The 13,694-nt window shown below is 39.6% G+C and overlaps 2 protein-coding genes across 3 annotated transcripts; one reads left to right on the forward strand and one right to left on the reverse strand.

The window, feature by feature from the left end:
- The first annotated feature begins 2,099 nt into the window (after positions 1 to 2,099).
- LOC145009064 (GDSL esterase/lipase At3g62280-like) lies at positions 2,100 to 3,877 on the forward strand. Its single transcript, XM_078967723.1, has 5 exons — positions 2,100 to 2,629; positions 2,705 to 2,890; positions 2,957 to 3,120; positions 3,201 to 3,471; positions 3,538 to 3,877. The coding sequence occupies exons 1-5, from the start codon at positions 2,389 to 2,391 to the stop codon at positions 3,750 to 3,752; spliced, it is 1,077 nt and encodes a 358-aa protein (XP_078823849.1). The 5' UTR covers positions 2,100 to 2,388; the 3' UTR covers positions 3,753 to 3,877.
- A 546-nt stretch (positions 3,878 to 4,423) lies between these two features.
- LOC145009061 (shaggy-related protein kinase alpha) lies at positions 4,424 to 7,593 on the reverse strand. 2 transcript variants are annotated; one of them, XM_078967720.1, is made up of 13 exons: positions 7,431 to 7,593; positions 6,819 to 6,973; positions 6,631 to 6,723; positions 6,481 to 6,540; positions 6,127 to 6,399; positions 5,911 to 5,985; positions 5,744 to 5,800; positions 5,518 to 5,658; positions 5,367 to 5,417; positions 5,118 to 5,213; positions 4,957 to 5,040; positions 4,769 to 4,871; positions 4,424 to 4,690 (listed from the first exon to the last, which is right to left on the reverse strand). In XM_078967720.1, exons 2-13 carry the CDS (start codon positions 6,930 to 6,932, stop codon positions 4,608 to 4,610), a joined length of 1,230 nt encoding a protein of 409 aa, XP_078823846.1. In that variant the 5' UTR covers positions 6,933 to 6,973; positions 7,431 to 7,593; the 3' UTR covers positions 4,424 to 4,607. The 2 variants fall into 2 exon arrangements, with proteins under 2 accessions (XP_078823846.1, XP_078823847.1); XM_078967721.1 differs by lacking the exon at positions 7,431 to 7,593 and adding an exon at positions 7,123 to 7,366.
- Between the last annotated feature and the right edge of the window lie 6,101 nt (positions 7,594 to 13,694).

Here is a 13,694-nt window from a genome sequence, read left to right on the forward strand (position 1 = left end):
AGTTGATGCGTAGACTCGTCGAGTAGAGACGCGAATCATTATCCGGGTGGACGGCTGGACTCGGCGAGTCGCCCCGAGGACTCATCGAGTCCACGCTGTTTAATGAAACCCTAATTCCTCGGGTTTAGGGCCTATTTAAAGGGCCTGATGGCCATCATTTGCGGCTACCAAACCCCAGAGAGAAACCCTAAGTGTGCTAGAGCGTTTGTGAGAGGAAATGAGCTATTTCTTGATCTTTGTTGGTGTTTTTGCAAATAGAAGAGGACCAAGACAAGCGGAGGCTGAAGAGGGTGCTAAGCTAGTGATTCCAGAGCTCAGAGACTTCATTTTGAGGTATCCATTCGAACCCTTCTTCAGTTTATGATGTGATTCTTAGAGTTAGGGCTTTTTAGCCCCATTAGAGGATGATTTTATGGAGTAATTGGTCCCTTCTCGTGTTGGTGCTGTAGATCTGGACCCAAAGAGGTCCAGAGACCCTTTCCCCTTGAGCTTTATGAGCATTAATGGAGGTTATGAACTTAGGGTGTCACCTTAGAGGCCATATCTTCAAATAAGGCCTTTGAGCCTTTGCATGTGCACCAAGATGTTAGATTTACGTGATTATAATGCCTTGGGAAGCTGGATCTATGGTTTAGAGAAGCGGATCTGACCTCAAGAGGTCAGTTCATCTTGAGCATGGCATGGACTCGCCGAGTCCTTTAGCCGACTCGACGAGTAGGACGAGGGTTTTCCCGATAATCACACATTTGGTGACTCACTGAGTTGGGGAAGTGACTCGGTGAGTCAGAGGGAATCTAGAGGACAGAGTGCAAGATGGTACTCGCCGAGTCAAGAGCCGGACTCGGCGAGTTGGGTCAGGACATTTCACAGATTGTGATCAGTGATGATTTACAGAGTTGAGGTTGACTCAGTGAGTCGAATAAAGACTAGGAGAGTGAAGAACATGTGTGGACTCGCCGAGTCACAGTTGCACACTCGGCGAGTTTGGTCAAGGTTGACCGTTGACTTTTAGGGTTAGTCAATGTTTTGAGCTTAGGAAGGGTAGGATAGTCTTTTACCCTTCCTAGTGGATGTACTAAGAGGAAGAGATTAGCCTAGCCTTGAGGGTTGTATTAATTAGGGTATTTATTTCATGTGATTAGGCAGAGGCTAGACCAGAGTTACCGAGTCAGAGATTTACTGAGACATCCGAGGTGAGTCTTCTCACTATACTTTACCTTGAGTAGGTAAATAGAGTTATGTGATACAGTGTTTTATATATATTGTTTGTTGCACTGCATTCTTCTATGTGATTTATGCTGTGTATGCTTGCAGAGTTAGAACCTGAGGGTTCACAGAGTTGGGGTGCACGGACCCACAGAGTTATAGCCTCGAGTGGCTAATATGTGTTATATGTGGTATTTTGGGGAACTCACTAAGCTTTATGCTTACATTGTTTTGTGTTATGTGTTTCAGGTACTAGTGAGGATCGCGGGAAGGTGCCGGCTTAATCAGTACACACACGGGATTTTTATGCTATGAGATCTTGGGATTGATATATGTTATGAATTGAGTTTCAAACAATGATGTTTTATGAATAATAAATGAATTATGTTTTTATAAAATGCGAAAAATTGTTTTGGAAATTTACGTTGTTACAATACCACATGGACCATTTTTGTAATTTTATCTTAAATTTTTAGAAAACTATTTACTTTTATCAAATTTTGAATATATATATATATATATATATATATATATATATATATATATATATATATATATATATATATATATATATATATATATTTGTTTATAACCTTAAGGTTTTTTTGCAAAATATTTGGAAATTTATGGGTTTTTTCGCAAATAATAATTCACGGTAACCTGAAAACTTGCTATTATAGATCAAAAGGGCAAAACCGACAAACAAATGAAAATTTACGTCATAAACGAACCAAAAATCTATTAAAAGGTAAAACCGACATTTTCTGTCAAACTTAAAGGTTTTTTTATGATATTATCTAAAAAAACAAACTAGAATTTTTTTAGGTTTTTTTTTTTTTTCGTTAAATTGACTGGGAAAGAAGTTGTTAAGAATGACTGAATGAGGGAGCATGGGAGAAAATGATGTGAGGGAGAGTAGTCTAAGTAGTCAGAGACGGGTCTTTAAATATTAATTTGAAGGAAGCGTCAACGTGAAAAACAGCTAGCAAGGTCCAAGGAGAAAAGAATAATCATATTTCAGGAATTATAAAACCAAGTTGCAGTAATCTATGCTTATGAAATCACAAGGGAACAAATGGATGACGACGTCCAATTAAGGTTTTTTAAATATCAAGTTGCAGATTGCAGCGCAGGTGTACTAATGGAGGATGATTTTGTACGGGATTGCAGTATAGTAGGAGAATGGGTTTCAACAGGGTGAATGTGATTTTGTGGCTCCTATGGGTCTGGATGGTGTTTGGTATCTCGGCTTCCACAAGAGCAAGACCAGATATGCTTATAATTAACTTCGGTGATGCAAACTCCGACACTGGAGGAGTGCTGGCCGGTGCAGGACTTCCCATTGGCCTTCCGCACGGCATTACCTTCTTTCACAGAGGCACTGGTCGTTTCGGTGACGGTCGACTCATCCTTGACTTTATCTGTCAGTCCTCTCTCTCTCTCTCTCTCTCTCTCTCTCTCTAATCTCTCTGCTCTTCCTGATTCATCTTTTCAACAGGTGAACATCTGAAGCTGGGTTATTTGAGCCCATATCTGGAATCGCTGGCACCAAATTTCACAAGTGGGGTAAATTTTGCAGTAGCTGGAGCCATGATTCTACCACAGTTTGTTCCTTTTCATCTTGATATTCAAGTTCGGCAGTTCCTGCACTTCAAGAATCGTTCCCTTCAACTCCTCTCACTGGGTATGTAATATGTACGTTCATCCGTACCAGTCATCATTAATTAATCTGTCGTACTACTGACAACAGGTTCTGGGGAGTTTATCAATGAAGATGAATTCCATAAGGCGCTTTACATGATAGATGTTGGACAAAATGATCTGCTTGAAGCACTGTATGCATCAAACCTTACTTACGCACCAGTTGCAGCCCAAATTCCATCTTTTATAGCTGAAACCAAACTAGCTATTCAAGTAAGCATCTCTTGATTTCATTTCGTGTTTGATACAAATGTATTTTACGATGAATGAAGAAGGTTTTGTGTGGAACCTAGAATTTATACCAGTCTGGTGGGAGAAAGTTTTGGGTATATAGCACTGGGCCACAGGGCTGTGCTCCTAAAGAGCTTGCATTACATGCACACAATGATACCGACCTTGACAGGATTGGATGCTTTCGTGTCCACAATGATTTGGCCAAACTGTTTAACAGAGGGTTACGCAGCATGTGCAAAGAGTTGAGATCAGAACTGAAAGATGCAGCCATCCTTTATGTGGATGTTTACAGCATCAAATACAATCTGTTTGCCAAGGCCTCGAAATACGGTAGGTAAAGGTGATCAATTAATATTGGAATTCATATTTGGTAATTAATTAATGGATGATGCACAGGATTCGTAGAACCATTCAAGGCGTGCTGTGGGTATGGTGGGCCTCCCAATAATTACAATGTGAAAGCGACATGCGGGCAGCCGGGATACAACATGTGCAATAACGTAACATCTGCCATCGTATGGGATGGTGTCCACTACACAGAAGCTGCAAATAGGATTGTTGCTGCCAAAATCCTGTCCGTGGCATCACTAGAGGGGTTTTGGTCGACCTGATTCTGCCACATAAATGGTCCAAGTCTGAATGAGTTGGATGAAAAAACTGTAATTTGATTAAGGTCTTGCAGTTGATAATGTTGTATGATGAATTTTAACTTATGGTTTTGTGGATTTGGGAGCAATTTTGACGGTTTTAAACACAATGCGGACTCACTCACTAATTCATCCATCCCTCCATCTATAAATAAGAAATATATATATACCTCTCTAAAACATTGTTGCGAGTTTTACCACTGATTCTATTCAACAAATGTATAATATTTAATTAACCTTGACTATTTTCACATTCATTTGTTTGTCAAGAATCCACATCCTTTTGGATCCATTCAATCAATAAACCCTGGCATCTGATAATCAAAACACAGCTACTAATTAAACCTCACAAACACATCCCTTCCTTTCTTTTACAACCTTTCATTTGAACAATGCAATTCACGTAACAGCCATTGTAACAACAAAACCAACTTCCTTTTATAAAATACAATCAATTAATGAGAGAGAGATCACAGACTTTATTACACCAGCTGGGGAAGCTTTACACACACACACACATACATACATACATACATACATATATATATATATATATATATATATATATATATATATATATATAGAGAGAGAGAGAGAGAGAGAGAGAGAGAGAGAGAGCGAGAGAGCAGTTGCAGTGAATGAAAATGAATATAGGGGGTTACATTTACTTTTTACTTTGCACAAGGAGGGTCAGCATAGCATATAGCATATAGCATACTGATATTGGATAACATTTAGGTTTTACATCTCTAGACAGCAGGCACACAACTACAAGGAACAAATGAAGAAACATAGGTATCCTTCCTTTTTGTGTTTTTTTTACAGACCAAGGAATGCACAATGCTTCCTGGCATGCTCTGGGACCAACTTGGTAACCATCTCCACAGGCACCCCTTTCAGCTCTACAAAAACCACAAACATCCTTGAAATTGAAATAAAAATAAAAAAATAAAAATCAAACAGAACCAAATCGTTATTACCATGGGGCTTGAAATTGAAAAGTGGTGGAAGGAAACGCCCATTTGGCAGCCTAGCAGCAGGATCACGTAACTCGTCAAAGAATGGATGGATCATTGCCTCCAACTGTCAACAATAACAATCTCTACTTAGTCTCGAGAATATTTAATATGTTTAATATTTAGAACAGAATAGAATAGATGCAACTAACAGCAGTGCTTCGAAGATTTGGGGAGTACTGCAGGAGCCTTGAGACAAGATCAACAGCTTCTGGAGGCATCCGCTTATGGAATATCTGAGAATATTATTGTATTTGTATGTATGTTTTAGGCCATGCCAGGGGTTGTGACATCAAATTAATTACCTACCTACCTTATGCCATGGGTGAGCTTTAATCTGGGGAAATTTGTATTCTGTATAGTTGGGGTTCATGCACTTTATCTCCTCCCTTGTTGGGGTACCCAAAACCTATACATCACCAAACAGCAAACAAATAAATAATGCTTTTAAAACCAACTGTTTCTGAGTCATATCATATACATATAATACGCATTTGACGTTGTTGCAAGGCGAAAAATGTGTCTTTCACCTCAGTTTAGTTTACATAATTTCAATACGTACCTTTATGATTTCCACTAGCTGGTCAACTCCACTCTCACCAGGGAAAAGAGGCTGAAATTACAAGAGAGACATGCTTTCAGGTCATAAAAATACGATGTTTATTAAATAAATAAAAAATAGTTCTTGAATTGAATCTGAAAGACCCTCCCACCTGTCCAAGCAGCAATTCTGCCAAAACACATCCACCAGACCAGATATCTATCGCGGTGGTGTACTCAGTCGCCCCAAAAATTAGTTCAGGTGCTCGATAATACCTCGAACAAATATAAGAAATGTTTGGCTCTCCTTTTACCTATCAAAAACACATCAAATGTAATGCAACACAAAGATCAACGTAAAAACATATCATATCTTATGATATAAACATTGGCACACACCAAAACTTTTGCACTTCCAAAATCGCATAGCTTCACCTGATGGGTATGTGGGTTTACCTGTTAGAGTTAAGGAGAAACATAGACACTTGAGTTATCTACACAAAATGATCAAATAAATCTACAATCAACCTGAACCAAATTGCTCTCAAACATGTAGAGAAGCATACCAATAGATTTTGAGGCTTGATGTCCCTGTGACACACTCCAATACTACCATGAATGTAGGCCAGGGCTCTGAAAATCTGCAGCAGCATAATCAAAGAAAATGGCTTAGCGATCATACAGCTAAAGTTGAACATAATCTCATAGACATTCTCTAGTAGGAGGTTGAGATAACTGAAGTTCAACATTAAAAGATTCAAAGGAAGAAAGTGTTATGTTACCTGATAACTGTATAGTTTCACATAGATCATGGGCATCCTTTGATTCATCTTGTTGTAGTGTTTAATAACACGATGCACAGTCTCAGGGACATACTCTAATACAAGGTTAAGATAGAGTTCCTCCTTTTCTGTGGTTGAAAAGAAACAATGCTTCAAGGCAACAACATTTGGGTGATCCAATATGCGCATGGTTTGTAGCTCTCGGTTCTTATACCTCTTGTCCTGTAGAACCTTTTTAATGGCAACAGCTTCTCCGGTTTCTAAGCATTTCGCCTGGAATTGGAATCCAATGCTTTAGGTTCACTCCAATAACTAACAATTCAAAAAAAAAAAAAAAAAAAAAAAAAAAGTTACCTGAAACACAACTCCAAATGATCCATGCCCAACAACACGCTCGGCCATGTAACTAATTGTCTGAAGTAATGTTGGAGACAACAATTGGATCACTCGGTCTTAATTAATAATTAGTATTTAGTAGTAGTAAGGGAAGGGTAATAAAGTTACCTGTTTTGGCTGACCATTCCTACCACCAATGGTTGTCACGATTATATGCCCTGTCTCTGCCCCATTGCCATCAACTATTGCAGGCTCCATTTCCTAATTAATGGTGAGAATCCAGAAATGAAATTTATTGTTTGATGGTATAGTAATAGTCGTATCCTAACAACAAGAAACTACTCTAAGAGACTAACCCTGTCATCCCTAATTTTCATGTCATTCATCTCATCAGGCAACTTTTCAGCGGCAACTGTATTTCCACTGGGTTCTTTTACTCCAGATGCAGGTACCACACTTACCGACGCCATGGGTGGGGTGTGTTATGGAAAGTTAGGCAAGGAAAAAGGTCCTGCATACAGGAAGCACGGACTTGTCAAACAGAAAACCAAGTCATTCAAGAGTATCGATTACAATTTACATGCGAAATTTTTAGATTTAACTAGCGAAAACAGCTGAAGAAGAAAATATAACAGTATATGAATGAGGAATCTAGTCTACCTCAGCGGTTGAAATGTGACCAAGTAAAGTAAGTAACTAAAACCCAAAGACCACAGCAACCAATAATGAAAACGAATACCAACTATGTAGACTTGTCCCAGGTAAAGCAATTTATTTTCCAAAGATGAATATAAAATAGATCTCAGAGAAATTTTCAGCATATACAATTAAAACTAAAAGAGGAATTTCGAAACATATAGAATTAAAGTCGTAATAAGAGATGAGGATCTGGAACAAAATAGACAACAAGGAATTGGTATATGGTAGCAATTGAGATACAGATAGATACGAAGATGAAAAGAAGGTACCTTTGAGGTAACAGGCGTATGCAAGAAGAAGAAGAAGTAAAAAGTGTGGGTGTGTGGATGAAGATTGAAGAGGTAAATGATTTTGGAGAGAGAGAGAGAGAGAGAGAGAGAGAGAGAGAGAGAGTTGAACAATAATCAATCATACATGTCAATGCCATTGGCTGCCGATTGCCATCATCCTTTTGACCGTTCAAACTCGCATACTTTCTTTAATCCAACTAATATAATATAATATTTATTATTAATTTATTAGTCAAAAATGATGGTCCAGTTCTCAATTTGCACATGCATTCTTATTTTTTTATTTTTTTTAAACGACCAATGCATTAGAAATAAACCCAAACCAAGCAAGCGACATCGTTACAAACAAGAGAATGGGGGAAATACCAATTAGAACAATTACAAGTACTCAAATTACCCATGTGAATAGCCTAAAAGAAATCAGAAGAAATGACTTCATCCGAGACCCACGAAGCGGAAACAGCATGCTTGTTGAAAACTCTATCGTTTTTGGCTTTCCAAAGACTCCACAGAATGCCATAAATGATCATAGTAAGAATTAGCTTCTTCTTCGAACATCTACCCTAATGTATCACAAACTCCAAAAGATCACTGGTGTTGGAGCAGGGGGAATGCAAAACACCACACCAAGAGCTTATCCAAGATCGCACCTGAGAAGCAGACAGTCACGAGATCAATATATGGTTAACATCCTCGAGATCACCACAACGACCACACGTTGTCGATAGAACCGACATAACACAAGAGGAAAGAGCCTCAGCAGAGGGTATCTTGCCCTGGACCGCCTTCCAAACAAAACCCAACACTTTTATAGAAATTTCTTTGCGCCACGTAACAATCGGGATGGACTCATCAAAGGGATTATGATTGATCTTCGCCTTAAGGGACTCCACAGACCATCAGAAGTAAGAGCGCGTCTCTAAATTTCTCTACTTCAATCATGATTGTCCTATTGCAATTTAAAAATATTAAAAAAAAATAAGATCAATTTTTTCAATATCTTTTTTGGCTTTGGATATGTTGTTCCACACCCCGTGTAACGACCCAAAATTCAAGACTAAAAAAAATTCTTTTAATAAAACATTACTTAAAGAAAAATCATCATTCCAAAACATAAACAGAGTATTAATTTCCAAAACACATGTTCGTTATCAGAGTAAAACATTCTCAGACTGTCTAATCTATGGTGTGTGCTATGCGATCACCCCGAGCTCTTTCCTCCGCTACCGGAAGTACCTTAAACCAAAACTGAAAATCGTAAGCACGAAGCTTAGTGAGTTCCCCACCCTACCAGATACCACGCATAACCACATATTGCACATGTTGGGCCACGCCCGCTATCCTGGGCCTCGCCCAATACAACGGCCCCGCCGCTCCAGGTGCCGCCTGGCTTCGAGCCCCGCTCGGATACAGATCTGTTAAACTTAGGCATCGCCTGTCACTGGGCCCCGCCCGCTAACATATAATAGCACATAGGCATATAACAACACATAAGCTAACATATACTCACAAATCTTGTCGTGAGGCCTCACGTATCTTGAGCCTCACCCTTGTCCTACTACTGATGAGTCATGGAACCCCGTCCACGCCCTTACTGATAGTGAGATATGGGCCCAACCCACACTCACCCTTTCCCTAACTTGGGCCTCGCCCCTGTTCTGCTGCTAATGAGATGTGGAACACCATCCACACTCTGTTATTGGTGAGATACGGGACCTCGCCCACACTCACCTCCCTACCAGGCACATACATGTATCACACAGACAACAAGTATAAACTATCATATAAACCATTCCTTGGGCACCCGCCCGCTATCATTGGACCTCGTCCTGAATATCATACTAGCATGCTGTGCCTAGGGCTAACCCCTGGGTCTTCCTACTCGTATCTACATGGGCCGGCATTGTGGCCTTAGACCCATTCACACAAAGGGAAACTCACCTGCACTTGAACTTGCTGATAACCCCTCTAGCTGCTGCCCGACAACTCTTTGAACTCCTGCTCCACTAGCTCCCCGAGCTACCAATATCAATGCAACACTTAGTCTAACTATCCCCTAAAAGTCAACTAAGTCAACTATGGTCACAGTCAAGTCCTGGTCAAGGTCAACCTTACTTGTCGATTCTGCATGTTGACTCGCCGAGTTCACCGATTTCCGAGTCCTGACCTATCCAACTCACTGAGTCCCCACTCAACTCACTGATCCGAGTCTTAACTTGAAAGGGTTTGGGGTTTCGTGACTTGACTCACCGAGTCCAAGAACAGACTCGCCGAGTCCAAGGCAATCTTTAACAAACTCGTCGAGTTGTTCTTCCAACTCGCCGAGTTCCTACCCAACTTCATGCTACTCGCCGAGTCCACTCAAAGGACTCGTCGAGTCCCTTCAGATCTTCATACATGCAGAGGACTTTTGAGTCATGCATGGACTCCAAATTGTAGATCTACCCTTCCCAAGCCTATTCCTCATGTAAAGTTGCAAACTTTACGTGTAGAGAAGGAGATCTAGGCTAAACACACCATAAACTAGGGTTTAAGGCAAGGAGGCTCTATAATCAACTCAAGGGAAATTACTTTATGCTTCACCAGGCCAAAATGAGCAAAGATCCAAAGTAGCAACCTCAGATCTGGCTTCTAACTCATATGAATATATAAGCATGGCTTAAAAGCCCCAAAACTCATAATTAGAATATATCTAAATGAAGGAAACGACTTAGTACCTTCAATAACTCTGAAAGGTTCCACAAGCTCTGGATCTAAGGCCAATCCTTGAAGCTTCAATGATTTCCCCCTTTCCCTCTTCCTTCAAATCACCCAAAAATGGCTTAGAAGTTTGAAAGAGTAACAATGGGGCTTAGGGTTCGGTGTTCTGGGTTAGAGAGGCAGTAAAGGAACCTTAGGGAAGAGAATGAGACGCTTAAATAGGCTCCAAGTCCGGGATTTAGGGTTTTCCTTGCTCAGACCAGACTCGCCAAGTCCCCATAGCCGACTCGCCGAGTCGGTCACTAACTCCTGAACCCGGATCCCGCTCGGACTCGCTGAGTTTCGCACTGGACTCGGCGAGTTGACCCCTTTGACTTAGGGTTTTCTTTCCTTCTTGGCCTTCCTGACTTTGGGTGTCACACCCCGATGATCGGGGAATTGGATATATAATGGGTTGGTTTTCCTTTAAGCTTATGTATACCACGGATAACATTGCACCAAAGAGAAGACGACAACTTTTTAGATGCCACCACCACTTCACAATTAGACCAACGATGAGAGCATAGATCGAACCAACTCTGAGACCGCCTTTGTCTTTGGGCACCACAAACTTTTCCCAAGATACCTAATGAATATTCTTTTTTTTCATATGTACTTCCCCAAAGGAAGCGCCTCCTGATCTTCTCAAGCGAATCGAGGACTCTAAAAGGGGCTTTGAAAAAAGATAGATAAAATGTTGGTAGATTCCCAAGAATAGATTTTCATAAGAGTGAGCCTGTTAGGGCCAAGATCCACAACCCTATTCAAAATCTCGGACCTTCAAGCTCTTTCAGGATCCCAATCACCTCCTAGGATCCTAAACATTGTTATTATTATTTTCTAACACTTCTAACGAATATTTTTCTAGTCTTTTTCTCATATGTACATAATTAGTTAACATAAGAATCATTCTCAACAACGAAGAAAAAGACTTGGGAATACCAAGTCAAACCAATGTGTGTATTTTTATTTGAGAGGATCTTGGGAATATCGGACTTATTGTTACTTAGACTAGACTATAAATACACATGTATTATGCACACAACTGTTTTGGTCAAAACTTGACTAAGCGGGATATCAACCAACGTGTATGAGAGGTTATGGTGTTGTTAGTAAAGTGATTAACGAAATTAGAACAAGATTACAAAAGTGATTTACAAGGAAAGTCATTGATCCTTGCTAGGATCTCTGTGACAATCGTCAATTTCTGGTCAAGTCAAAGTCAAACAAAGTCAACGGGTCAAACCGGTTAACTCATCTAACCCTTGTATATTAGGGTTTACCTTATGCTTAAAGTTGTTCAACTTGCTATTTTAATAAGAAGTTATCACTTGGAAAGTTCGCATATTCGAAAATTCTAAACCTTAATCAGAGCAAGTGATGGATCTATTCGATAAAACCTTATTCCTTAACCCTCGGGGGCATATAACAATCATAACGAGACTTAACAGGATGTACAAACCTTGCGTTACGAATCCAAACACTTAAAAAGGTCACAAACAAAGTCTCTCTCAATCTCTTTCACTCTATCTCTCTCTATGTGAAATCTCTCCCAAATCTCTCTCTGAATGAGAAATCTCTCCAAGTATGGGAAATCTATCCCAAATCCCTCCAAGCATGTGAAATATTTCCCAAATATCTCTCTGAATGAGAAATCTCTCCAAGTATGTGAAATCTCTCCCAAATCTCTCTCAACTTCTTATAATCACTCGAGGCATCCTGACCCTTAATTTAGATGAAAACCGCTCGAAAACGGAAGTTTACGCGAAAAACAGCCTGAAGGAGCCAAACCCTCTTAAGAACCGAACCTCCCCTAAGGAACCAAAACCTCTTAGAGCTGAAACCCTAAGAAGCCTCCTCGACCGAACTTCACCTTCGCTTCTGACAAGATTCGGTTCTGACAAGAATGACCTTCGGTCCAAGATTGCAGCCTTCGATCCGAGATAGAACCTTCGGTTCTGAGAGGCAAAACTGAGACCGAACCCTACCTTCGGTTCTATGCTCCTAAGGAGCCAAACCTTCGCACCTTCGGCCCTGAGTTTCGGATTTCAACAATTTCTACCCGGTTTTCAATATTTTTAGCGTTTTGACCCCGTTTTCGTGATTTTAACGCGGGATTTTCACCCAAACTCATATTTTAACATAATCAACCCTAAATATTCATACTTTAATTATATTTTGGGGGAAATCCTTGCCTAAGAATAAAATCTAGTAGGTAAGATTTATGAGTGGAGTGTTGACTTTGCCTTAGTGTATGACACAAGCAACCACCCCATACCCACTCAATGACCAGCCCTTGTCCTTCCACCATACTTGGTCATTTCATTGTCCTTTTCCACCATTTGTTTTCCAGAAATACTCTTAGTCAAAGGCTAGAAACTCCTCTCTCTTTCCTATATTTCTCTCATTTTCCACCAAAGAACAAAGTTCATTCTCTCTATCACTTTCTCTCTATAAATCTCGAGATTTCAAGGTTGTTCTTGAGCATTCCCTCCACATTTGGTAAGTATATTCATCCTACACTTGATTATCTTGCATCCCTTCACTCAATTCGTGGATTCCTTACTCAAACATCATCATAATTGTTGCTAGGTCTTCGAATCTTCAAGCATCTCCCAAGTGTTATTGACTTGGAAACTCCTTCTATTCACCATCCATCTTTTGAAATCACTCAAGGTGAGTTCATACCCCTATATTTTCATGTTTTCTCAAGTTTTACGGGGAGGGCGGGGGGGGGGGGGGGGGGGGGAGAATACAAGTTAAAACACCAAGAACATAACTAAACTCATCCAACAGCTTTCATCAGAAAAGTTTAACTCCATTCACGGACTATTTTAGTCAACTTAAACATTTTAGTTTTCAAAACTGTATTATATGAAAATATTTCAGGTTTATACCTTTAAAATGACTACTTACACATGTCCATACGATTTTTCTACAATTTATGGCGATTTTTTTTACAAAACTACCTATCACTGTAGCTACGAATTCGGACCAGTCTGTGAATATGGACATTTTCACACAAGTTAGAGACATCTAAAAATCATACTAAAATTTATGAACAAATTAGACACATTTTATAAACTCCCAGAGTTTACGGATTCAGTTTTCATCTACGTATGATTTTTCAGTGATTTTTCTAAAATAGTGTAGAAATGTTAAAAACAAGTTAACAGCTTACAACTTTCATCACACTTTGTAACTGTTGGATAAGGTGTCTAAGTCCATAACTATTTCTGGTATGTACTTGACCCGACCCGGCATGGTCCATTTGGGTTGCATGGCACCATGCAATTGGATAGACTAAATGAGAGAAATAACACTTGGAGATTATTAATACATTATAAGTTCTAATATATTAATAATATTATTTGATTAGTTTGATCAAGAATTAATTTAGAATTAATTAAGTGATCAAAAGATAACTAATTAAATATATGGGTTGATTATGTAAATCATCCATATCTTGTATAGTGGACTAAGAGGCTCCATGGATTATCAAGT

This window comes from Lactuca saligna, chromosome 8 (assembly GCF_052625555.1).
Source record: "Lactuca saligna cultivar CGN05327 chromosome 8, ASM5262555v1, whole genome shotgun sequence".
Classification (NCBI taxonomy): domain Eukaryota; kingdom Viridiplantae; phylum Streptophyta; class Magnoliopsida; order Asterales; family Asteraceae; genus Lactuca; species Lactuca saligna.

Bases quoted from the DNA above. Each gene is read 5' to 3' on its own strand.
- LOC145009064 (XM_078967723.1), top strand. From the start codon at position 2,389: ATGGGTTTCAACAGGGTGAATGTGATTTTGTGGCTCCTATGGGTCTGG. The intron at 3,121-3,200 runs GTAAGCATCTCT...TGTGGAACCTAG, and splicing joins AAACCAAACTAGCTATTCAA to AATTTATACCAGTCTGGTGG. The intron at 3,472-3,537 runs GTAGGTAAAGGT...GATGATGCACAG, and splicing joins TGCCAAGGCCTCGAAATACG to GATTCGTAGAACCATTCAAG.
- LOC145009061 (XM_078967720.1), bottom strand. From the start codon at position 6,932: ATGGCGTCGGTAAGTGTGGTACCTGCATCTGGAGTAAAAGAACCCAGT. The intron at 5,986-6,126 runs GTAACATAACAC...ATGCTGCTGCAG, and splicing joins TGAAACTATACAGTTATCAG to ATTTTCAGAGCCCTGGCCTA. The intron at 4,691-4,768 runs GTAATAACGATT...TGGTTTTTGTAG, and splicing joins TTTCAATTTCAAGCCCCATG to AGCTGAAAGGGGTGCCTGTG.